The 27,325-nt window shown below is 37.6% G+C and overlaps 1 protein-coding gene across 1 annotated transcript in view; it reads left to right on the top strand.

The window, feature by feature from the left end:
- Positions 1-1,917: 1,917 nt before the first annotated feature.
- Positions 1,918-27,325, top strand: part of LOC134528003 (organic cation transporter protein) — a 60,717-nt gene continuing 35,309 nt past the window's right edge. The window contains exon 1 of the mRNA XM_063361157.1: positions 1,918-2,253. Within this exon, the coding sequence (XP_063217227.1) occupies positions 2,003-2,253 (251 nt within the window). The 5' untranslated portion in view covers positions 1,918-2,002. The remainder of the gene's footprint in view (positions 2,254-27,325) is intronic.

The following is a 27,325-nucleotide window of genomic DNA, read 5'->3' as shown; positions in this document are numbered from 1 at the left end:
CAATCACAATCAATAACTATTTTACGGTTAATTATAACATTTTCATTGATGATGTGATAATTAAAGAAAAAAAATACCGAGCGATTATTCGCACGTGGACACAGACAAATCTTTTTTTATATTATTGATTTAGGAATGATATTCCAACAATTTACACGCTTAAAAAAAGGCCTTATACAAACATTAAATTCAAAACTGTAAACAAGAAACTTTATTCATATTAAGATTTAAATTTTAACTAACTTAAGTTTTTCAAAACCTACAAGTGAGTACTTATTTAACGGATGAATACATTTTAAACAATTATTCATTGTTTTTTATAGTAAATTAATTCAAAAGGATTAACAATAGACACGAATTTATAAGCATAAACATTCATGATACTAACCAATTGAGTAAATGTGCAAGCAAGCTATTTACCATCAAGCCCGTCCGACATAAAGTTTTTAAGTGTTGAAATGTCCTTTGAAAACCCCTTGTGCGTCACCTGCCCACTTTCGCGCCAGGAGATCGTGTTCGAACGTAAATCCTCCGGGCAAGGACGGCAGGACTTGTTTAACATGCCGGAATGTACAATGGGTTCTCGTTCGAAAGTCCTTCACAATCGATACTTTCAACACGGAGAGTAATTACTCATAAGAATGCCCCAATAACTTGCAACCATGCTTCGAAACACGTCAAGCGTAAAACCTCTAACATACACAGACACTGAATTATCACAGCAACCCTTACTGAAATTTTTGTGAACTTTTTATTAGATTTTTGTGTGCTTGACAGTTCATCAGTTTTCAGTAATGTGACAGGGGTTTAATTAGAAATTAGTTTCGGATAAATATGCAAGGAATTGAAGGGGTTTGTAAATGTGACAGAATATCAAGGGTAATGCTTTCCATTTTAAGTATACCACACAGTAATGCTGAATGCGAACGTATCTTTAGCTTGGAAAAAAAAAACATAATTTAGGTCATCTATGCTAAGAGAAACACTCCAGTCAATCTCTGTTCTCAAATGCAAGAGGCCTGGACTATGTTATCAACAAAAGATATAGTCAATGATTTGATTAATAAAAGTGTTACATTCTTTCACTGTGTGAAATTTCAACAAGTGAAAACGTATACTGCAGCACATCATGGACTTCTCTGCACAGAACGTCTGCGTCTTAAACAGTCTTCGGAACTCTGCCCTTCAAATGTTGCAGTCGGATACGCAAGCAAAAACTCAAGAAAGTTGGAAGGTTGGACAATTACTTGCGTTGTGTTATTGCACCTTGGACTCTAGAATGTGTGGTTTGCCGAACATTTTGCGTCTTGCGTCCTTTGCATGCCGGCGTGGTTGGTAACCTAAGCCTGAGGCTGAAATGCACTGCCCTCTATATTGTACCTCAAGCTGGAGGAGGTAGCACTATTCAAAAGGAGGATTCCGATCAACAGCCAATAGCTCTCCCACCAATAGCTGTCCGGCGGTTAAACACACGTACAGCCCCTATCACCCCCCGAGCAGAACTCGGGTTGATAGGATCTTGGCATCATTGATGTCAAGCAATCTCAGCTTTGATAGATGTTGAAATGATTTTGCTCCCCAAACACCTCGCGCACTGATTGTGAGGGAAGAGAAAATCACCTTTTCAACAGAGTACCGGTCCTTCACTAGATCCGCCAATGGTTCATACTTCTTGACCCACATCTTCTTTCCTATTTGGCTTAATTATTGCTTGTAGGCCTTCTCCTTGTTGGGGAGTGGTTCTACGTGGTTCGGCCACTCGCTAGCTGCTAGCCGTTGGTTGAGGAGAGTGTCCTGGAGCCAGTGCAGTCTGCCCTGCGGACGGAAGATCCCGCGGAACACCCGGGCCATGCGCGTGGCGGGCGGGGGGAGGGCGGGCGCCTATAAGAGGCGGCGCGGCGCCCCTCGCGTGTCCAGTCGCCCGTGGGACGCGCAGCGGGCCGGGAGTGTCTCCCTCGACCAGAGAGAGAGAGAGCAGCCCGACCTCGCGCGCGCGTGGACCATGGCGCCCCAGGAGGCCGCGCCGCCGCCTGCGGTGCTAGTGGAGGGAGTCGAGCAGAAGCTCATCGACTTCGACGACGTGCTGCCGCACCTGGGCGAGTTCGGCCTCTACCAGAAGATCCTGTTCGCGCTGCTGGCGCCGTTCGCGTTCTTCGTCGCCTTCACGTACTTCGCGCAGATCTTCATCACGCTGGTGCCCGAGGAGCACTGGTGCCGCGTGCCGGAGCTCGCCAACCTCTCGCTGGAGCGCAGGTGAGCGCGCTCCGCCCACCAGGGTGGTCAGCAGATAGGTAGCAACGAGCACCCTTCAGTCGCGTCTTGCCGCGCCTTCATGACGTAGCTGTCGTCAGTTAGAGACCGGGTTACAAACATTGTGCTGCTTCTGCTATTGGTTCGCAGTTAACATAGGAGACTCTGGGTCAATTAGTGACTCAATCGAGAAGTGAACAGGTGAAGTTTTCTCAAGTACGCAGAGAATCGTGGAGCATATCTTGGAATTCATTTAATTCGCTAATTTTCCAAGTCGTGTTGTATATAGTTTAAAATTAATCGTTTTGTGTAGACTTTGACATGCATTTTTGTTTTTTGTTGTACATAATTCATAAATCAATAACAAAAAAATTTACATTCCTACAAACCTGAGTTTTTTTAAGGTTTTGAGGAATTCAAATTTTTTATCGATTTATAATCTTTATAAGTATTATTGCGTAATTAATATCAAAGGCAATACACAAAGATTAATTTAAAACTGTATGCAAAACGAAAACATGTTCTTATTTCATGCTAAGGTTATCGTAAAATACTGACCTTTAGGTTTCTTAAAACTGGTAATTTAAATACTTACTAAAATATTAAACACTTAATAAACAAGTACCAATAGTTATATTATAAATTTATTTAAAATAATAAAAAAAACACGAAATTATGGAACAGGAATAAATAAGGTTACTATCCCCTCGTCTAAAGACTTGTACCTACCGGCTCGCCTAAAGACTTGTACAATAAATAAATATTACCAGGTAAATTGCCTCTTTGTTTGCAACGCAGTTATGAAGACACTGTTATGAAGACATGATACATATTCTCACAAAACATTGAAAATACTTAGTTTTTTTTAATCTCTATATTTTCTTTCGTGGCAGTTCTTCTTAGATGCAAAGTGTTTATGTATATGCTATTTTTAAAATAATTATTTTTAATTTCTCATCACATGCCAAATGTTTTACGTATCGGTTATCCTAGAGATTAAAAAGACAAAAAATATTGTAAGACAATTGGCATTAATTCATGAGTGTCTGTTCCTCAAAAATGATATCTGGCCCTCGAAAAGAGTGGAGTTGGTCCTCTCTGCTCTAAACACTCGCGCCATGGAGGTGTTAGTCTGCACTGTTCGTCTAATATAGATGTAGAGGTCATGCTGTTTAATACAGATAGCAGGCCTTCGTCTGAGGTTTCATGGCTTGAGGGTTTCAGCTGCGTCTAAAGTGTAGAGTTCAACGATGTTTCAGTTGACGCTTCAGTCGCTATCTTCAGGGAAACAAGTTCTTACTGAGCAGGAGAGTATGACACTGTAATCCCGATGTTGGCGACTGCAGCATTGCCCGAAACGTCGTTCAATGCTGGACATGTAGGACAGTAGGAGACTGCTTCCCTGATGATAGCGACTTCAACTTCGACCGAAACTTCAGTGAACTCTTCACTTTTGACACTTTTAAGTATGACAATAGAAGACGGTTACTATGATGATGGTTTCTACAATGTTGACCGAAACGTTGGTTAAACCTTCACTTTGGACACTTTTGAGTAGTATGCCTACAGTATGAGACTATCACCTTGATGATGGCGACTATATACAATGTTGGTCGAAATTTTGGTGAATTCTTCACTTTTGACGTGGCTAAAAACCCCAAGCCAAGAATAATTGGTTTAATAGCTTTAAAAAAAAAGTATCTTAAAAACATTGTCACGAATTGAGTATTGCTAAACAAAACCAGGCTTCAAACTATTATAGCAACAAATGTTTTGCTAACCAGAAGGAATAGGGGAAGCGGTTGTCGTTCTAAGTTTGACTTCAATTATTCTTTACGTGACGAAGGTCACACACACTTCACCTAACTTCTTACCTCCATGGGATATGCAATTTTGATCGAGTCTCGTCTTATCCGAACGAGAGCTCACGATTTGCCATTCAGTGGTCAAAACTGCGGACGTTGCAAACATTGGCTTATGCGTTGGTTTTCACGTCTCATTAAAATTTTTGAACGTAAACTAGTCATTTCACAGCAAAAAAACTAGCAGTGCATAGAGAGACTTACTTGGTTCGTGTTATTATTTGGCAACCGTCTAAAATTATGTTTCTACAATTTAATTTTGCGTGTCATTGGATCAAGGGTAATGCTACATGCCCTGAAAGGAATGAAATCCAATAAAAAATAAAATTCTGACCTAATAATGCTCGTCCCGCAGAGAAGGTGAAATGTGACGGTGACCAGTGAACTCGTGACGACGACTTAGTTGTGCACACGTTTTATGGAGTCAAACCCAGCACTAGAAAATAACGCTAATATTGCAGTTATTTATTCCACACTGCAGTTTTTTTTGTAAGTGGAGCGTAAATATTCATGTAAAATTACAGATATTTGTATATTTGTACACTTACATGTAAACAACTATCATTAGAAAATGGTGTTCGCGGTAATACTGAGTTCGTATTCTTACCCGGGAATTTATGCTTCGTGTTGTCCCAGTACATCCAATAAAGTTATTTGTAAACCGTTCCCTGAATAGCTTTTCAGTATTAAGTGCGCACATTAATAAGCATAATAAAACCAAATAATGTCAAATGGCTTAAAATAATATGCTTAAATGAAACATGAATTAAAATATAAAATTATGCGCCAATTTTCGCCAGAAATAGTATTAATAAGTATTTTATATAAGTTACAATATCTTTCTTGTAGTATTACTTACTATTTCTCGGCAACTGGTTTCCAAAGGAATTCTTTGTAAAACATTTCTTTTTCTGTGCATTGTAAGTTCAAACTCATCTTACATTAAAAACCAGAATAATAAAGCTATTAAATATGTTCGTACTTCAACAGCTCACCATCTGCGTTTGCCAAGATACGCGAGTTTTTCAGTTATATTGGGAGGCTCCCGAAAATTTTACGTATACAATTGGCGTCAGGGTGGGTCTGTAAACTATAAACTAGGCAAGGAACGCAACTCCGCAGCAACACAACAAACAACCAGTGAGTGCAAGAAAATCTCGGTCGTTTATAAAGCTCGCAAGTCACAAGACGCCATCTACCTTATAACTTAAAATTGTAAAACAGTAGAAAACCAATTTCTACCTCGTGTTTCTTTTTATATGCCATTAAAATATCACGAAATCACAATAAATTTTCAATAATTTGATTAAGAAGTGTTATTTTCCTTAACTGTGTGAAAGTTTAATAAGTGAAAACGTAATTCAGCACATCATGGGCTTTTCTGCACAAAAGTCTGCATCTTTAGCAGTTTTCGGAATTCTGCTCTTTAAATGTGGCAGTCGGAAGCACCAGAAGAAACGTAAGAAAGGTGGAACTTGAACAATACTTACGTTGTATTATTGCACCTTGCGAAGTTTGTAAACCAGGATTCTAGAATGCGTGGTTGCTGAAAATTTTGCGTCTTGCGTTCTTGCATGCTGGCGTGGTTAGTAACTTGAACCTCAGTCTGAAATATACTGCCCCAAGTATACTCTACCCACATCTTCTTTTCTATTGGTTGAATTATTGCCGTAGAACTTCCACTTCTATGAAGTGGTTCTACGTGATTCGTCCACTTTTAACTGCTAGCTGGTAGTTGACTGGCCCACAAGGAGAGTGTCCAAAAAATTGTTAGCCAATCACCGAACCAATTCAAAATGTATACGTGTTTGCAATCTACTTTGTGACCAAAACAATACGTGAAATTTCCTGTTCTCTACATAGGCAATTTTCTCAAACATATTTCCAGACGAGCTGTTTGTTTCGTGGTTGGCTGGGTTTATTTCAGGCGCATGTCTACTGTCATCACACCTATCATGGCCATTCAGTGCGGAAGCAAACACGTGCCAAATGGCCAGGCCAAATAGTGGAATGGCTTTTCTTGCAGACGGCCGCCAATTACATTGAAACAATCGCTTACGCGGTCATACCTTATTGCAGTATGGTGAGCAAATAGATTTTTGTTCTCAAAAAAGACATGTTCCTAACCATGACCGCCTGGAAGGTACAAATTCAGCAGCCGACAGTAGACATTGTACTAATTTATGTGTGTGTGGATGTCTCTATACATTGGTGAATAAGCAATCCAATGTTGGAACACAGCACCTTAGCGTGTGGTTTTCATTCTGTGACCAGTCGTTCCTCCTATTGTGATTTAGCGTCTCCTTATCGCTACAACGTTGGGGGGAAAAAAATTAATTCATCCAACATTTACGAAGATCTAAATTGATAATAAACGACCCAGTGGTTAAGTATAATGCCGAATCAACTCACTCGAAACTAGCGTTATGTGTTCAAAACTACACCAGATTAAATCCACTCCAAACGTCCGTCACGCATTCGGAGATTGCCTGCTTTGACGCGAGTGGTTATGAGTTCGAGTCCCAGGTAAGGTCACGGTGAAAATTTGAAATGTCTAAATACGGTATAAAAAAAATTCGTCACTAGTAACAAGAGTTAGTCGATAAGGTAAATTGTTTATTTCAAAAATGGTCGATGAATGGTGATATAAATTACCACAGAGGAAAAAAAATATTTATTTAAATACATATTACATTTAAAAAGCGGTTATAGTTCTTGGTTAGCGAGCCACGTGATCCGGGTTCAGATTCAGGCTAGGTCGGGAATATTTTCACTTGTAGAAAAAACTTCCTTCCCGGGTTCGGTATTGGTCGTGCGGAAGGCAATGTCAGACCTGTGCGGTATCCTCTCGCCTGGCACATTCCAACCCCGCCAAGGCCAGACAACGGGCCGACCCTCACAATCACTAACATCAGAGGCCGTGAACAAACTTGTACCATTGAATGCTTGTACTTAGCGTCTCAGCTTCGGAGTCATTGCACACGATCAAGTGCGATGAGATCACATAACAACTTTTTTTTTACTTTTACAAAAGGTTCCTTTGGAAACCAGTTGCCAAGAAATATTCTACAATACAACAAGAAAAATAATGTTGCCGTGGAAATTTTTTTTTTGATAAATGAAATATGTACGTTTATGCAAACAATACTCTAAAAATTTCTTGCTGCGCTTACGAAAATTTGCGGGTAGTTTTAAAATTTGATAGATGTTTTATAAAAGCAAAATTTTTTTAAACCATTAAAATCATTTGGCTTCATTTTGTTTCACAATTCTTGTTAATGTGCTCAGTTGATACTGGAAAGCTATTCAGGGAACAGTTTACAAATAACTTCCACTAACGTAGTTTCTGGAACCAATGGAAGCTTTAATTCCCGGGCAATAATCCAAACCCAGTATTATTACTAATATTTTTTAGCCATACGTACAGTTTCTTTCATGTAAATGTACAAATTTACAAATAGCTATAATATTACATGATTATTTCAGTTCAATTTACAAAAAGGTTTTTACAGTGATGGAAAACAGAGAACCGATGGAACGAGGTGCCATGAGAAGATCCATGTGCCTCGTTCTCGACTACAATTCCCTGATAAGACTACGCTGGAAGTCGAACCTTAGAAATTGCAGTAAATTAACGGACTTTTCAACCAAGAATTTAACTCCAATTAACGAAGAATTCTTCGTTATTTCAAATAATTGAATCTTTGTTCTGAGTTCTTTTTTTTTTTTGTAAGGTAAACACGCTCGTAAATGAAATAAGTGTGTTTTTGCAGTAGCCTTAACTAGTATTTGAAATTTTTGCTAGTACACTAAGATTATTTTCGTGGACTCATGTTCAAAATCAATAAACTTAGTAACCGTAGATTTATGAAGATAACGGTAAATTTACGAAGATACAAAAGTATATTAGTAAATATTATAATTTTATCTGGTTTTGGTATAATTTCACATATTCTTTCACATGAAATAGATAAAAATGAAATATTTGGCATCACAGATATAATCTTTGCAATAAAAGCTATTGAATTATTAGGACCTGTAGTTAGAGCTCACCATAAATTAAGTAACTTATTTTTTTTATCCATGATTGTCACCATGGCCTTTTTGGAGTGAACATTTGTATACGGAACACACTGCGCTTATTTATGGCACTTTGTGTGCGCATGGTGAAATACTTATTACTTAGTACTGAGAGAAGTGATACCTACTAAAACTGCATGTTGCGTCTGTGATCGTAGATTGGTACTTTTGAAGTGAAACCTTTTTACAGCCGGTAAAATAGTATCAGAATTACAGGATAGCGGTAATGAGTAAAAAACGAAGATAACGCATGTAACGCTTGTAATGAATTTTTTTTCAGTGGCGTGGGGTTTTAAAAATTGTTTTGAATTGAAACATCGTTTCAGCCGTTTGCATATGGCGGCACGAGTGCATTATTTATTATACTTCCCATTACTTTTTTTAATGTTTACATACCTTCTCATACTTTCGCATATGTTTGCCTATTTTTCATACTTTTGCATTATTTTACATACTATCGCAACTCGTATTTTCACACTTTAGAACTTTTAACTTTGAGTTTGGCTCCGGTGTTAGCATTAGAATTGTGACAATATACATAGACATTTCCAGTATGGTTACGTATCATATATTAGCTATCATAAGTCCATTAATTAATTCTTAGATCTTATTGAAGACATGGCCAGACACTAATAAATAAAGACCTATTTTCAACGAGAGATTAGGAGTGTTTCAAATATTACAGTACCCTAAAAAATGTTCTATCCTCCTTTCTGTGAAGTTTCACTCCTAGCGCAACTGGCGGCCACGCAGCAGCGTCTTATTTTTATTGTTATAGTGATTTGTTACCGGGCCCGTAAAAGTTAATTTGGCTATAATTCGGGATATATTTTCAGTAATATGCGATTACCTTTAGCTCTCCCTGTCTTAACGAAGGCAAATTCTTCTATATAATAAAAAAAATTAAAAAAATTTTTATTATGACACAAAAAAAAATGTTTTAAACGAAACGTTACTTATTTCGTTTACATGTTCCATCCCTCTTAAGTGTAACGTTGTCTGGCGAAGATGGGTTTTCTCTGAGTTCTCTCATTCACGCTCCCTTACACGTTCCACCGGCGCACAGCATTCACGTAACTTCACCTCTCACCGCCCTTAACGGCATTCAAGGTCGACCAGATGTTGCCGCTGCATTCACTCAGTCATTCATTGATTCGAGGTGCGAATCTCCTGCTGTTTGCCGATAGCTCGTGGAGGGGGGGGGGGGGGGAACAATGCGCCGTGTCCGTGACGTAACAAGGTCCTCGCGGCCCGTAACCAATTACGCCGCCGCGCCGGCGCCGCTAGGATGCGCGAGTCCTTCGCATGTGGGTCGGCAGGATGCTGCGTTTCCACACTTCGCCGCCGCCGGCTGCTCGGAACCCTCAGGCTACCACGAACAGGGCTCCGCGCAGGAGGGAAAATAAATACATATAGTCCTATCCCTGTACTTATACAAAAGATTAACCTTTGAAAAACTGTTTCCAAGAAATATTTTGAAATACTACAAGAAAAATATTGTAACTTTGTAGAACACAAGGCTAGGGGTTATTTTTTTGCTTATATTAAAATACGTGTGTTTTTTTTAAGGTTATACTGAGTACTTCTTACGAAAATTGGCACATACTTTTTTATATTTTACCTGATGTTTCATTCAAGCATATGTTTTTTTTTGTATATCGTTGAAAAGATACTCGCTTATTAATGCGCGCAGTTAATACTGGAAGAAAAAAATTCAGGGAACGGTTTGTAAATATGTTTTAACTATTGGAGTTGCTGAAGACAAAACAAAGAATAAAAGCCTAGATAAGATATCCAAACCCAGTATTACAGTGAACACTATTTTGTAATGATTTGTTTTCATGTTCATTTACAAATTTACAAATATCTGTAATTTTACATGAATATTTCTGTTCCATATATATATATATATATATATATATATATATATATATATATATATTGTTTTAACAGTTCATAATCCTAAAGTTACGAAGAGCACTAGCTTACTAATCATCCAGGAAAATAGTAAATTTACAATTATTTTCGTATATTTGCTGTAACTGAGATTACTTTCTTTGAGTATGAACTCACAATAAACATCTTACCGCGGTAACAAAATATTTAAAAAAAAATGGTTCACACCAAAAACACTGTTTTCTTCTTCCTCAATTTGTTAACCCTATTTACAACTAAACACAGACTTTCGGATTCGGAATCCAGCGAAGTTTATACGAATATCCAGTTGTCGTTTGCATTGAAGTGAATTCTTTGTCGAAAAGTGAGTGAATGTAGTGTTATACAAAACGGCATTGCCAACAGGAAAACAACCTTTTCACTCGCCTTAGCGAGTTCTGGCTGATATTCCAGTTACAATTTCTGATAGTTATGTTTAATCAAAGGGCCCTGAGCTATGAATGACCTTGAATCCCAAGTTTTAATATGTATTACTAATATTTTTTATATTTATTTGGTTTGTGCCTTAGACTGTAATATTTTTAATGTAACAAAAGTTTACATGTAAAATTAAATATATTTTTAATTTTTACATTCACATGAAAACAATTGTATCTCTGTTATACTGGGTTCATATTCTTACCCAGACGTTTATGCATTTACATTTATTTAAAGTTATTTGTAAAACTTTCCCTAAATAGCTTTCCACTATTAACTGCGCCCATTAATAAACATGATACAAGATAAATTCAAATTATTGAATATTCTCTTTTCCGTGGTTTAAACAGTTATGCTTAAATGAAACATCAATTAAAATATACAATTATGTGCCAATTTTCGTATAAAATACTCAGTATTATCTCGAAAAAAATTATTTCATATAATTATGCAAAAAAAACTATTAGCTATGTGTTGTACGAAGTTACAATATCTTACACGTAGTATTACTAACCATTTATTGGCAACTGTTTTCCAAATGAAATATTTTTTTAAAGCACAGAACATTTTTTTTTTCCTGTTTAATATTGAGACTACTGGTTGAGACACATACGACACGGCTCAGAGGAAGTTAGTGAGACGTCGGCCTTGTCTTCGTGGTAGGAAACCTATGCTTCAATTCCACTTCGGACATTCCTCGTGAGATCACTTCACCGTGGAAAAGTATGTCCTATTCTAGTGCAGTGTGCATACGGGTCTCTTGTTTAGAGTTTATCTTTTAAACGTAAAACGGAAATGTAAACATTTATGCCTCTCAAATTAATGTTATTATTAAATAAGTATCAGGGATTTCACTAAACAGTTACAGCATTTGCAATGCTAATGAAATTGTAGGAACTGTGGTAAAAAATTTCGTGATTCAAATTTATTACGTAAATTTTTGCCTTGTGTTTCCTGCGAATATTTCAGCTTGGAATATGTTCTTTTTCCCTTTAATTAGAAACTAAACACACGTTAGCGCAAACGTTCTCAATCAGAAGGTGGGGGGGGGGGAACCAATAACCACCTAAATAAGTACATTACGCGCAATGTTTTGTGTAGTTTGTACGTAATTTTATGAGAAATAATTTTGGAAACATGTATATTTGGGGCTAGTTTGAAAACGGGGCTATGTCGCAGGTCATTTGCGATGAGCGATCCGGAGCGGTCGGCCATGTTGTTCGCCACGCCAAGGCTGCGATAAACTGTTTTTTTTTTCTTCCAGCCGAATCCCCGGCCTTTTTCACACATGAGTAGCGGAGGAGAAAGGTGGCAAAGGTCGTGTCAAATTGCTCCAGGAGAGCCGAGAACTAGTTCCGAGTTTCCAACAAGCAATTAACAGACTTACAACGGACAAACCGAGAGAAAACGCGCGTTTGTTATACTACCTAAAATATGGTATTAATTTATAACTGGTGATTTAAAAACTGTCAAAATTAATACTAAAACTACAACTACCTTTCCTTAGGCAAACGATTTTATTTCCGACGTGTAAACTTACTTCGATGACAACTATAGCAGATTACGTCAAAAGTATTCAAGTTTAAAAAAAACATTTGTTCAGGTATAAAATCACGCCAATGTTAAATAATTAATAAAGCTGTCAGATGTTGTTTACAAAATAATTTGTCATAACAGTAGGCCTTCGTAGCTACGATAGGCACTGGAGCAATGAATAGAAACCAGCAGAGACAAGTTGGAATGAGTAGGTGCCGATATTGTGGCGGGAGTTTAGGAAATGAAATCTCGTAGCAAGTTACAATGGGGAGTTTGAATGAATAAGAATTATTGAAGATAAGTAGGCTGGGCAATTTTCATCTTTCGTCTAGGTTTATCCATGAAAGTTTGTCAAAGTAAGGAGAAAGGCCGTCTCGTGTCTTTAAAATAAAAATAAAACGGATGCATGCATGGTTGGATGTATCAAAAATTGTTTCAGGTAAATGATTTGGATAACATTAATAATGTTTACAAATAACCTGAACAGAATTGTTGTTTGCCTAATATAGGAGTTTTGATAATTTTTTTTTGTAATTTAACACCTTTTTTTGACCCCATGCACTAATGGTTTGTCGTATAATAATGATTACAAACGAGAGATGTAGATAATATTTTAAGAAAGAAATAAAAATGGAATTAGTAGTGTACATGGTACGGGAATAATACACTAAAACGTTAGTTACAAAATTGCATTCCTAATGTGTACAAAAAATAAAAGGTCTTACACATTACCATTTCAGACAATATTATTATTAAAAAATTTTGTGGTTTGGTTATGAAGTAAATATTATACAACCTTGAAATTTTATTGCGTTTATTTCTATATTAAAAACGATTAAGTATATCCGACAGTTTTATTACAGTTGTAAAATATCTGCAATATCCTGAAACTGCGCGAGCGAAGCCGCAGTTTATAAGCCAGTCCAAAATACCCCAATAACAAAAGTTCTAACACCTTTTTTTCCAGTTCGAAAGGAGGGCATCGTATGTGTCTCTCCTGGCTCCAAAAGAGTCCGCATTAGCTGGCCGCTACGCTTCTCTGTGGTAACTAGTCAGACCTAGCTCACGACGTCTCTATTCAAAACGCGCATTGCGACAGCACGGTGATCCGGGATCGGCGATGTGAAAACATAACGGACAGCAAATAACAATAACGTCAGTTCGGCCACGCTGAATGTCGCCTTGAAACAGCTCCGCCGCTTTCGGCGAACCCCGCTATCGCCGTTGCGATGCGTGGAACGAGATGCTTGAAACAACCGTGAAAACTCGGCTGCAGAGAACGTGATTCGATTTAATATCGAGACAAGAATCGATTATTAACACTATTCGATTTGAAATTTCGATTTTACAATTTTCTTCACTGTGAAAAATAAAAAGTGTAATTTGAAACGAAATAGATGTGGCAGTAGAGACTCCACATACGTTAAACCTAGGTACATATTTTGATGTATTTTTTCTCATGTGTCCAAGTAAAAATTCTATCAAAATTGTAAAATTGAATATGGTAAATATGTTAATATTTCATAGTTGCTTTATTTTTACTCTTCCATAAATAAATTTATATATGCATGCATTTTTGCCACATAAGTCGATTAATTTTACTTCATGGTTGAGTAAACTGTCATTTAAAACAAACATGTTAATTTGCACTATTTACAAAAACATATAAAATGTTTGTAGGTTATAACTGATAATGAACAATGTGTACTTTCGAGATTATTTTTTTCGCAATGAAACTGCAGTCGATAAAATTGTGTGGATCAAAGTTTGTGGATCAAATTCTGATTCAGCCAGTATTGTCTATCTGCTGTATCAAAGCAAGAATAACAGCTGACTATAGTGTTTTCTATGTAACAACAACTTTGATAATTATTGTGACTCTGAATTTTTGAAAGTGAAACGGAACTATAAACGGGCATTCTAAGGTCGAACTAACTAATAATAAACAACCAGATGAACACTTACCGGAAATTATCTACTGAAAACCATGAAGCTTAAATCGTGCATCAGCTGCATTAGTTCCGGGTAAAAAGGCGAAATGGCGTCAGACGATGCATTCGAGTCACTGACGTCATAAACTAAAAATACTACAAACTACTTCCGCCATGAAATGGACCTCCTGTCAGAATTCCTTTAATGTTTCCTGTGAGCGAAAATAGTTTCGTCCCAAGGCTTCTTTCGTAACAAAATACAGTGTGTCACTGAAGTTTGCTAGGGGCTTTGAAAAAATTTAAGTTTGAAAACTAATTGAGCTAGCTACATGAGATCTTCGGTAGACTGAAACAAAACTCTGGATTTTTTTTACTCTTTTAGTAGACTTCGATATGAGCCACCTTGGTACCTAAAAAAACATCCTGTCCTTTCACAAAATATTCCTTTGGAAACTTTGTACCAAGAAACAGTTTTTAATACTACAAGAAAGATATTGTAACTTTGTAGGGCACATTGCTATTTTAAGCAGAACAACTGCCTGTAATGAAAAGTTTATTTTGACTACGAAAATGCACTCCGGCCATATAATTAAAAGAGAAATAATTTAGTCGCAAAAATGGACTGTACAGACGAACACAGTTAAGCTGACAATAACGAGACAGTTGCATCCAGAAAAGCAGATACGGGAACTACTCCTGTCAACACAGCGACACACAGACGCGCCCAGTTATTCTAATCTGGACGACATGAAGACGACAGCACGGACGAACTCAGTATCTGTGACGGAAATAGTTGCGATGTTTGGAAAACTGGCATCTGCTCTCGTCATGAGACACAAGCAAACTTGTGTCCGTCCGTGCTGTCGTCGTTGTGTCGTCCTGATTGTCTGTTGAGTTCCATAACTGGGTGCGTCTGTATGTTGCTGCACTGTTAGAAATTAACAGTAAATTTAGGGACTTTTCAACGAAGAATTCGACTCAGATAAACGAAAATTTCTCCGTAATTTAAAATAACGGAATATTCGTAGAAACCACGTCGTATATCGTCTTCCGAGTTTTATGTATCGTTCCAAACAAATGTAAACACACACATGGACAAAATAAGAGTGTTATTTCTGTGGAAATGACCAGGTTTTTAAAAGTTTTGTGAATATTCTTTTGTTCATATTCAAATTCAGTGAAATCAATGCCCGTAAATTCGCGAATAAATCAGTAAAATTACGATATTCCTGGATAATTTGTAATTTTATTTCTTCGCAAATTGAAAGTGAAAATTTTTAATAGTGTGTTATGCGCAGTTCGTTATGTTGTCATTCTGGTTGTATCTGTCTTGACGATGTCAGGGCACTGTGTTCGCCTGTAATGTCAACTTTTCCTGACTGAAATCCTTCCACGGAAATCTCCGTATTGTCTAAGAAATGTGAAATTGTGGACATAACTGATATTAGTGGGTTTAACGAGTGTTTGATAACCACCCTGAACCAGCAATGGTTTACGTTAAAGATTTTTATCGTACATAAGTCGTATTCATATAATTTTTCCTGTTAAAATGTTTTCATTATTATTAATATTTTATAATTAATCCACATACAAGAACGTAATGGAATACATTCCCGTGAAATTTGATGAAGAAAAAATAATGTTTATCTGAACAAGCAAGTATTTTAATTCACCAAATCATTAACAATGAATAAATTAAGGAATACGATTTGTTTGTTTCTCAGGAAAATGTTAAAATATTAGCATTAAAATAACATTCCATGGCAACTAGTTTCTAGTGATTTTACATGTAAAATGCTTTGTTTACTTCCTAAGCAATAAACCATGAGTACCTTTATCAAAGTCAGTCCGCCACTATAAATTTAACAGTATATCTTGGTGAATTTAGGAGGGTGTAGGTGGGGGGAAGAATGTTTTCACCGAGTACTAGAAAAATTCGTGTATTTTAAGATATTCGGGATGGACTCCACCATTCTGAGCGCGTTCTGGCAAATGTCACCTGTTAATTGGTTCTTCACTTGAGAGCTGTCTAAACTTAATCGTCCGCAATCGGATAATCGTTGCGTGCAGGATTTCTCGTTGTTTCAAGGGTACTCCACACAAACAGCGAAGCAGGCAAAAGGCGAAATTTGTTTTAATTTTTTCCTATCGCAAAACTAATCCGCAGATTCCTCCGACCTCTAGTCTGTCACCGACTCCTAGGAAAGCGTCACGCAACGACGAGTCATTGTGACAGTCGTGGGGCGTTTATCTTCGCGATACGGAGAAGCTTTTGTTGTCAGGTTTCGTTACTGGCGTCGTGTGATTTGAGGCTCTCCCTCCACAGCACAGACCTACATTGCAGTATCACTGCTATCACAAACAACGAGCGATAGCATTAATTCGCAAAGGTGCAATACATCACAAGTCGATGAAACAGAAATCGTTATAGGAATGACAAAATTTCATGAAATTCTAGTAATAAAAAAATTAAATAAAATTTTTACCCGCAGAAACAAATACATTATTTTCAATATTCACCATAAAAAAACATTTTGGGTTAATAACAAAATAATTTCATAGAATCGAAAAATCGGGTTCTTAGTGACAGTCAAATAATTTATAGAATGGAAATTTACAAAATATTTTGTAAATGCTACAAAACGGAATTTATTTGCAGGGAATGTGCAGAAGGGAACGACAAGATACAAGCAAATGCAAAGCAAACCAAGAAGAGAAACTTCTACAAAATTTCCAACGACGATATAAGGAAATAAACTTAATGAAAGACTTACAGACCAGTATAGATTGAAACTCATGTTGAAGATTTAAATAGGTGCCTAATTCGTGTATAGTTTAAGCAAACATGTAGCCTAAAGAGCACGTCCCTTGATTCCGTGAGATCTGTTGCGTCACACTGCCAAATCTCAGTTTGCGAACAGAGTTGATGATAACATTAATTGGAGCCTGCGATAATCTTAAACTTGGTATCAGAATTAGTCTCCCTAATTAGTCATGTAACGCAAAATTTTCTTTACTTTATACGGTTTACCCAGCAAAGCCAGTGTAACCAGTTACTGCTGTAGTCTGAGTCCAGAAAATTTCCCCATGTTTGACCATTTTCTGAAGTACATAGTATTGTTACGCACGCAGACAGGACCACGACACACGCCAAGTTCGGAGCTGGCTGGCGGCCCTGCCATACCACTGGAACCAGGCGCTGTGTCACGTTCCGTCCACTGAAGTGAGGCATGCCACTTGCCTGGTCGGATTACAAGGGTCGTCGCTACCCCCTTCCCCCTCCGCCACCCCTCAATCATCCTGCTTCGGCGCTGTTATCTATCCCTGACCGGCCTTGGGAATTCCGTGGGCAGCAGCGCGGAGTGGAGCGAATGAGCGCCGCCCTTCTGGACTGTTCGGGCTTCGAGTCGGCCCGGAATGACGCAACTCATCACAGCCGCTCTCATCGGTTCTGGAAAGATGACCCACGACTATATAAGCCGCGACGCCGGCCTTCGCGGGAGTTCCGAGCCGATTCCGAGCGAAGGGAAGTGCGACATCGGCGAAGAGTATGAGAGACCCCCCTCGAGATTGGCGTGACGCGGAGTTTCGACTGGATCGCAAGAGAGTGCGGCCGAGTGGCGCGAGACTATGTGTGTGTGGACAGGCGCGAGGTAAGGGGCGAACCACTGTTGAGCCTAGCTCCAGTGAGAAGTACGAACCGTGGAACTTGACAGACATTAAGTGACTTGAGAATAAACATTTTTAAGTGCCAGTTATTTGTGATCGGACATTTTTAAGTACAATTATTTATTAGTAATTTAAATATTAGTAATTAAAAAAACTGTAATAAAACTTAATTGGAGTATCCTTACGAACCCAGTTCTCCCCACATAGGTCGTAACAGTATCAATGTTCTTAGTAGCCTTTTGCGATTGTTTTTGAAGTGAAACTTCTTTGGGCGCTATGGGAGTACAATTTCAAGGCCGAATTTTAATGCAACTTTTCGTGAAAAATTATTATAAAACGTTTATTTTTTTCTAACCTAACTTAATACTAAGTGTATTTGGGAGGGGTCAGGGTTAGGGAGGAGACTAAGTGCGTCTCAGGCCGAAGCCTATACGCTCTAATCATGCAGGGTTTAAACCATGCAAGAGAGGTAGCATGCATCATGTGCTAGGAGGGGATTGGTCAGCCATGGGAGCGATTGGCGCCATGTCTAACTCCTCTCACTGACTATTCTAGACTAAAACTAGATAAGTTGGGCCCAGGTAAAACCTACGTAGACACAGGAAAAACCCTGGGCACTTACATGCGGGATGCAAAACTTAATGTATTTATCACAAGCAGGTTGGTTATGGAAAACAGAGGGATGGTTCAGGATGTCAGAGTATAGAAATATTCTAACCTGCGGGGGTTGAGCGTATGGATGTGCCACGCTTCTGACGCGAAAAGAACGGAGAATAGGTTTTGGACGGTGCAGAGAACTATTCGGGTACCGTTCCCTTGGGCGGGCTCTACGTGGTAGCGTGCGACTCAGGTGGAACCCTGCCATGCTGCAGGAATAGGCGGGTTGCGGTGGTAGGGACCCTCCTGCGCCTGACTCCAGCCGACTTTCTGGCATCTAGTAAGGGTGTATTGGGCAGAGGGCAACACAGCAGGGTTTGAGCTTATTGTTGTGCACCGCGCCACGGACCATAGTGTTCTTCAATTACGTGTCATTTTATTACTTGTGTAAATCAGTATTGTTAAAAAGTGTTATTTGAGTAATGTTTTAGGCGTGTAACTAAATGTTTTTTTTTTATATTCTGAGCAGTTATTTTGAAGTGAATAATAATTATGTTAATTCAAATTTATTTAGAAAATTGTCTTCTTTCTCTCTCTCTCTCTATCTCTCTCTCTCTCTCTATCTCTCTCTCTCTCTCTATCTGCCTTTTTACCCCTTACTATTTACTTGCGAGTCGAGGTTTGTATTGCCAAATTAATGTGGTTGTCAGTTTTCTCAAACAAACGTCATGTGATTGTTTATGAGTAACAGTATGGGCGCTACTTGCGATTATTGTCGAATTAGGAGCAAGTTACCTACATGAGGCAAACTATACGGTGTGAGATTAATAGTTCAAAATTATAATTAGAACCAAATATTTAAAAAACGAGATAGCGGGGCCTAATCCCCTTAAATAAATTTTATATTATTTGCAATATCCCAGTTCAGATAAGTCTTCAAATGCCGCGGGAAGCACTTTTTATATCACGAGTCATGTGTATGTTTTTCAACCAATTCTTGCTGATGTATGCGCGGCGACTGAGTGGTCGCAAAACTCGCATCCCCCCCCTCCTCCCCCCCCTCCCCCAACGAGGCGACTCGGGTTCGAGTCCCTGCGGGGTCGGGCCGAGATTTCCCTCAAGAGGGATGTGTGGCGGACTTCTCGGGGTGCTCCCGCTTTCCCCTCCAGTTCATTCTGTCGCTGCCACACACGCCATCTCAGCTCACCTCGTGTCGGAACGACAGGTCTGTCCCTCGGGTAGGGCAGCGGGCTCCTACGAGCTTCAGCCCCATCACAACCACGTAGACCCTGCCTCGTGTTGAACCACTTCCGCACGTGGGCCTGTACGAAGCTTCGACTAATGCCAATCCATCAGAGCTATTTTTACATATCCGATCTGACTTCGCCAGCAAATTTGCTACTTTTTTTATGCTTTATTTAATCTTTTCGCATTGGTTGCAAAGCTCTAAAATATTATAAGCCTAAGATTCACTCATGAAAATAATAGGTAATTTTTTTTGCGTTGTATATCTATTTAAATGAATAAAAATTGGTTGCTTTTAAAAAAAATCAAAAGGTGGCACTCCGTTAGCTTTGATTAATGCTGAACATTTTTTGGAAAAGAAATTCCTCCAAAAATTCCCAAAAATTTGAATAGTAAAAAATTTCTCTTTTTGAAGGAAAAATTCCCGTTTCGATGGAAAATTTACCGTTTTTAGTCCTTAAAAATACCAGCGGCTATAAATGTCCGTATTGAGGCTTAAGCATCCATGTCTGCCTCTGATAAGCCTCTGACGTCATCATGGAATATGTCATCATGGAATATGAAGTCACCGTTGCCGTTTCCGTTACGTACGCCATCTTGAAAATATTTATTTATTATCCGATTGTAATGAAAAAAGTTTAAAAATTTATAAAAAATTCAATTAATTAAATTTTAATAAAAAAAATTTAAAAACGACATGGAGCTCGGAGTACTCGGTGCGAACCCGGTGAGGGCAAAAAATGGCGACCGATCATTCCCTCATGGTGGCTGCTGGCAAACTGACCCCTCCACCACTTTGTTCATAGCAAATATATTATCAGCTAGTATGACGTCATGTTCGCCATCTTGAAAATCCGTATTTTTAAAGCTAGAAATTCGGAAAAAATATAAAATTTATAAAAAAAAAAAATTTAATTAATTTTAATAAAAAAAATCTTTAAAAAACTCCGTTGCAAATATCGTTATGGCCTCCATCTTGGATTCTATAAATGTTGTTTCGTTACGCCCGTCATCTTGGTGGAGTATAATGTCATCGTTACACTTTTCGTTACGCCCACCATATTAGTTTCTAGAGCATTGCACTTTTCGTTACGGCCGCTATTTGAAAACCCGTAGTTTTAATGCTAGAAATTCAGGAAAAAATTTAAAATTTATAAAAAAATTATTTTAATATAATAAAATACAATTTCAAAATTCACTTAGGCCTTGAAGTTCTCGGCTCGAAACCCTGGACGATGCAAAAAATATTAATTTTATGAAAAAAAAAATTATTATTTCAATAAATCACATTCAAAATTCTTATAGAGGCTTAGTTTCCTAGCCAACCAACATCCTATAAGTCGCTATTTCCACCATATTGGAAATTTGTATTTATTGACCCATAAATTTATAAAAAAAATTAAATTCATAAAAAAATCACACATTAATTTACATATTGAATCGATACTTTGTTAGATTCCTGGGTGATGCAAAAAATTTCATTTAATGTAAAAATACCACAAAAGTGAGAGATTCGAGAAATAAAACACCACAAGTTATTTTACAAACGTAATATTTATTATTTAATTTCTATTCTACTACAGGAAGACTTGCGAATGCCAGCAATCTTATAAACATTTAGGCCTGAATAGGCGTGAAATAACTAATTCTTAGCTCCAACCTCTTTATACTAGACAGAGACCAGCCAGAACCTTTACTGACATAGTCCTCCTCTTCCTGACAGAGTTTCTGGATACAGTGTTTAACAGTCTGCTTCACATCTTCAGAACTGTAAAGTACTGCAGCCAATGTCTTGAATGCACACTTCTTCACTTTGTCATCGAACGGATATGGCTTTCCATATATACAGTCCAACAAGTTATATTTTAATGGACCGTTTGTTGCTATGTCATCAGTAAGCTGATTGATTATGTCCTGTCTGATATCATAAAGAAAATTACAAATGTATTTCGACTCAACGTATTTAGATAATAGTAGTCTTTCAATGTTCCACGAAATGCAGACTGCGCCAAGTAAAAGCCATTATCATTCACCTGTAATGTACCGAACACAGTCTTGGGTCATAGCAAACGGTTGCTGCACATCTTTTTTTTCCTTCTACGCTAACGAGTCTCCAATCTAAACCGAGGAGTCGAAATTTCTGCAGGTAGTTCAGCAGTAGGCGCACGGACGTTACCTTTACAGTTTTACCATGTCGGCGCAAATTATCAATTCGAGTAAACCATTTATGACACTCATCACAGCGAAACTACATGCGAGAGGGATTCTTCGTACATTTACTCCTCTCATGTCTACGTACATCATGTGCAAATGCAAACGTCATATCGCAGTAGCCACAAGGATGCCTAGTTGATGAAGACTAACCCAAACCAGATGTCGATGTTACTGCAGTTGTACCATTTCCAGGCAGACACTTATGCACATCAATATTTCGCTGTTGTACCGAAACCCTAACTTTCTGCCGCGCAACAGGACCTTTGCATGTCTCCAAGTGTTGCTGCAAATTAGCATTTCATGTAAATTGCTTGCGACACCTTTTACAGCCAAACATTTTTCGATATAGGTAGTTAACACATTTTCTCTTCTCGTGCCGTCGAACATTGCTGTTGTTTGAGCATATCTTGTCGCAGTAACGGCATCTATGTTCGTCTCCATCGAGGGCGAAACAACGTTCGTCGAGGTTTCCTGTGCAGCCAGTAGTGAAGTCATTAAGCTCTCTTCTGTCGGTGGTACCACGACTGTTGAAGTCTTCTCCAGTGTTGACTTCGTCGTTGCCAACGGGATCTGCTCCATCTTAGTCGTCGCAGACGACAGGGTTCCCGTAGATGATGGTACAATGGTACAACCTCCATCGAGTTCGACGTTAAAGTCGGTAAAGATGCCATCGAGTTCTCAAGAACAGGTAATTACGCGACTTATGTACCAGATGAAACAAACTAGGTGATCCTTACACCGTCGACGACAGTAACAAACTGAGTCACCTGTTGTCTAGAACTCGCTTATATACCCGCAACCGAAGGAACAATTTACTAGTCAAATCAAGATCCATTTACTATAATACACGAGTCAAAACATCATCGAAAAGGAAGCACATTTGTAAGCACAATCACAAAAAGGAAGCACATTTGGAAGCACAATCGCAAAATGGAAGCACATATGGAAGCACAATCAACTAAAGGAAGCACAATCGGAAGCACATTCAACAAAAAGGAAGCACATCTAACGAAAACGACGTACATTTTCACGAACATTCAACTCAGTAGGTTGCGTTCGTTAATTTTACAATAGGATACAATGCCTCCATCAGTCATTGGCTACAACAGTGTTTTGGCTCCAACAATCAATGACGTCAAAAGTATTCGACTCCAAGTAGTCTTAGGCCTAACGCTATTTGACTACAAGGCTACAAGGCTTCGAAGATACATGGCTCCAACTGCTCCAACAGCATTATATTATAAGATTTCAAGGCTACTTGGTTACGTAGCTACAAGTCTACGAGGCTCCAAGGCATCATGACTACGCGACTACGAGCCATGAGGTTACAAGACTACGCGACTACGAGTCTAAAAGGTTACGTGATCGCGAGGCTATAGGACTACGAATTATCCAGAACGCAAGGTTACATGATCGCGAGGCTACAGGACTACGAAGCATCCAGAACACAAGGTTACATGATCGCGAGGCTATAGGACTACGAAGCATCCAGAACGCAAGGCTACGTGGCTTCGAGTATACATGGACCCAACTGGCTACAATAACACCATTCAGTGGTGAGAGCTAATTTATTTCATGCCAGATAACTTGTTTAAAGTAGTGTCAATTCTTGTCAACAGATGTCACGTGTTGCTTGCAAGTAAATATTATTTATTTTTATTTTTATGTGGGATGCAGGATGCTCACTGACGATCTCAAAAGAAGGAAGGCTTCGCTAGACAACAAGGAGAAGGAAGTTCGTCTTGCATGTTAGTGCCTCTCAGATGTCTCATGGTATATTATTTGACTGAGTAATGGTTGTTTATTTTTTTGAATTCCACTTGGATAATATATTGCAAGTGCTGCTTTAGTAGCAGAAGTTCACTAGTTAAATGTAACTCCAAATAAAATGTAATGTCTCAATAGGGAAACAATCCTTCTTGCAGAGGTTGGTTTCTCATAAATAACCAGAAGCACTTGGAGAAACCACGGGAATAATCAGGAGCACACGGAGAAAACCACCACACATTTTCTTTTATATCAGAAAAATTACAAGAAAAAAAATATAAAAAAATATAATAATAAAAAATAAAAACTTTGATAAAATATTACAAAAACAGCTTCTGCCAGCTTGGGAACTTCTCATTTGTAGAACAAGGATAGAGTTATTATCGTTGAAAGATTTGTGCAATGGGAGTGCATGACTTGATGTAAGTTTTTGGACATACGCCATTGCTAAGAACTTTTTCTGTTGAAGAAAAACTAAAAAATAAAAAAATAATAAATAATAAATAAATAAAAACCAAAAAAGAAAAAAAAAGAAAAAATTAAGCAAAAAAATTGCTGTTGTCAACAAGGATATAAACACCACAAAATATTCCGTAACAGGAATATGGCCAACAAAGCAAAGAAAAACAAAGAAAAATGTACTAAGAGAACGAAAGAAATCCCACAAATGATGACGACACAGAAATATTGAACCCAAAAAAATTTCAGCACAACGGTTGAAACGAAACAAAAACACGACAAAACGAAAAGACGAAACAAACACAATAGTTTTCCAAAACAGAATAGAACGATAAAAAAAACACAAATGATGACAGCACAAAAATATTGAACCCAAAAGATTTCAGCACAACAGTTGAAACGAGACAAAACACGACAAAACGAAAAGACGAAACGAACACAATAGTTTTACCAAAACAGAAACAAGCGACCTTTCGGGAACTGCTATCTGCTCCCCTCCTCAGACAGAGACGCACATGGTACGGAAACACAGGTGCACCTGTCGCACCTGTAGTTTGTCTCGTTTCAACTGTTGTGCTGAATTATTTTGGGTTCAATATTTTTGTGCTGTCATCATTTGTGTTTTTTTTTTATCGTTCTATTCTGTTTTGGACAACTATTGTGTTTGTTTCGTCTTTTCGTTTTGTCGTGTTTTTGTTTCGTTTCAACCGTTGTGCTGAAATTTTTTTGGGTTCAATATTTCTGTGTCGTCATCATTTGTGGTTGTTTTTTTTCGTTCTCTTAGTAGATTTTTCTTTGTTTTCTTTGTTTTTTTGACCATATTCCTGTTACGGAATATTTTTGTGGTGTTTATATCCTTGTTGACAACAGCAATTTTTTGCTTAATTTTGTGTTTTTTTTGGGGGGGTTTTATTAATTTATTATTTATTATTTTTTTTATTTTTATTTTTTCTTCAACAGAAAAATTTATTAGCAATGGCGTATGTCCAAAAGCTTACATCAAGTCAAGGATAGAGTTCTAGCAAAAGCCGGAATTATTATTACATTTTTAAATAAGCTTAGTATAGCTACGTCGAGAACATTATTCGCAATTCGATTCGAATGTTCGAAAAAATTCGATTTGGCATTCGCTTCACTTAAAAAAGAAGAAAAGGAAGCACTCAATTCACAGACGAGAGAGCCAAAATCTGAAGTTCACCGAAGTTCGACCTTTTTTTCCGTATCTTTAATGTAGCTATCCTAACCAAATCAACCGTCCACGATGTTTTAAAGTACCTATTTATAATGTAGCTAACCTAACCTAATTGACCATCAGTATCCTTTTATCAACACCGCCATATTTATTTACAATGATCCAAAAAAAAAAACGAAGATGCGTTGATCGGGCGTTTGTCTCTCTCGTCTGTGAAAAGAAGGCTTCCCAAGAAGAAAGGGTGGTCTAATCCGAGACGCGGCCTGGGAGCGCGGCGAGGCGAGTGTTCGACCTCGAGACTGCGGTCTTGCCTGCTCGTGTGCGGCGGGGGTCGTTGTTCCCGCTCCACGCTCGCCTGGAACCACTCGTAATGAAGCTGTAACGGAAACTTTGTTTGCGCTATATATATATTTTTTAATTAAAATAATTTACATGTATTTTTTAACGTAGTAAAAAAATGTACTATCGGTCTGAAATATGGGTTGCCTAATAACGCGATGACTATATATGTACTGCATCTTTTTATCCCCGACATTTTTTTTTTTAAATAATTACTATCGTTATTCACGCTTCAGAACACGTCACGTCCATCCTTCATCTAAAAAAACGAAATATTTTTTGATTTTTTTGTGGAAACTGTTCGTTAAAATTACGTGCAATGTTTATAGTTTGAAATCGTTTTGACATAGTTTAAAAATGACAAATATCCTAAATATTCAAAAGCGCTAAAGAAAACCTCAATGATTAACTAAAGAAGGAAAAATGACATTGCTTAAAGTTATAAAAAAAAACATTTCGTTTGCATTTATTTTTGTTTTAATTCAGCAAGACAAGTGAAAATTTTGTAATATTTTAGTTTGGCCCACAAAATTATATAATACTGTAACAGTTAGTAATTTAGGTTGCAGATATTATTTATTTACAATGCTGTGTAGAAAGTAAGAAATATGACATTTCATGGCTGAAAAAAAAAATATAATGTTTGTGCGAAAACGAAATTTAACTCCATGTCCCGACAATCCCAACTTATTATAAAATAAATTATAGTATAAAATTTCTCATGGATTAAATACATATATCTCTAGTGGACGATAACTAATGGTCAGATTGATAGAATGTTCATAGTTTCCTTTTTCCCGCTAAGTCAAGTTACGCGCTCAGAACCCACAATCGCGCTGTTTGTTTTGCCAAACCGAAGGAGATAATTTTTGCTGAGGTATCACGCACTACATCCTGGAAGTTGTCCCATTTTTTCCTCTGTTTCCTGTTGTGTTGTCTTTAGTTGGCTTCCTGAATTGCAGCTGACCTTGTCCCACTTTCCTTACCTGCACAGACAGATTACGCGTACAATTACGTTGTTAAATATCATCACAACACATTATTTCATTTCCATCTGAGAAAAAAAATTATATAACTCCGTGTGAATGAGACTCTACCGTTAATTTACTAGCAAGTTAACCTACAAACACCTGCGTGTGTAAGTTAACGTTTCGTGCGCTTGAACATATATATTATAAGTTCTGTAACTGGTCTCAAGATTGAAAGTACTCGAAAGTAGTTATCTATAGGCTACGTATTATTCTGTCATTGATTTTTTCTCTGTCAACAGCGTTTGTAAACAACGTCATTTAGTTGTCTATGTTCGTAAAAAATATCGCGTGATGCTTGGAAGTGACAGATGTTAAATTTGAGACAAGGTAACGTTACACATAAAATATCTACCACGGAGTTGTTTGCAGAATAGTACTTAATACAATCCGTTTCCGCACAAAAAAATAACTTTTTCACGATGACCACTTTTTCAAAGATATTAAGTGTGTGGTTACTATGTTTTCGAAGTCATGGCTACGGTTATTTTTGCTTATATGAAACACGTTTTCCGAGATAATGTGAAAATAGGCGCATAATTTACTTTTTAATTGATGTTTCATTCAAGCATAATTCTTGTATCGTGGAAAATATTTCGAATAGTCAGTAATTAGAATTTATTTGTATTATTATTTTTATTAATGTGCGCAGGCATTTTAGGGAATGGTTTACAAATAACTTTTCTATATGAGGTACTAGGACAACACAAAGCATAATTTCCGGTATAAATATGTAAATGTACAAATTTACAAACATCTAGTATTATACATGAATATTTCTGT

Source organism: Bacillus rossius, chromosome 1, assembly GCF_032445375.1.
Source record: "Bacillus rossius redtenbacheri isolate Brsri chromosome 1, Brsri_v3, whole genome shotgun sequence".
Lineage (NCBI taxonomy): Eukaryota > Metazoa > Arthropoda > Insecta > Phasmatodea > Bacillidae > Bacillus > Bacillus rossius.
This window is presented reverse-complemented; position numbering and strand designations above follow the sequence as displayed.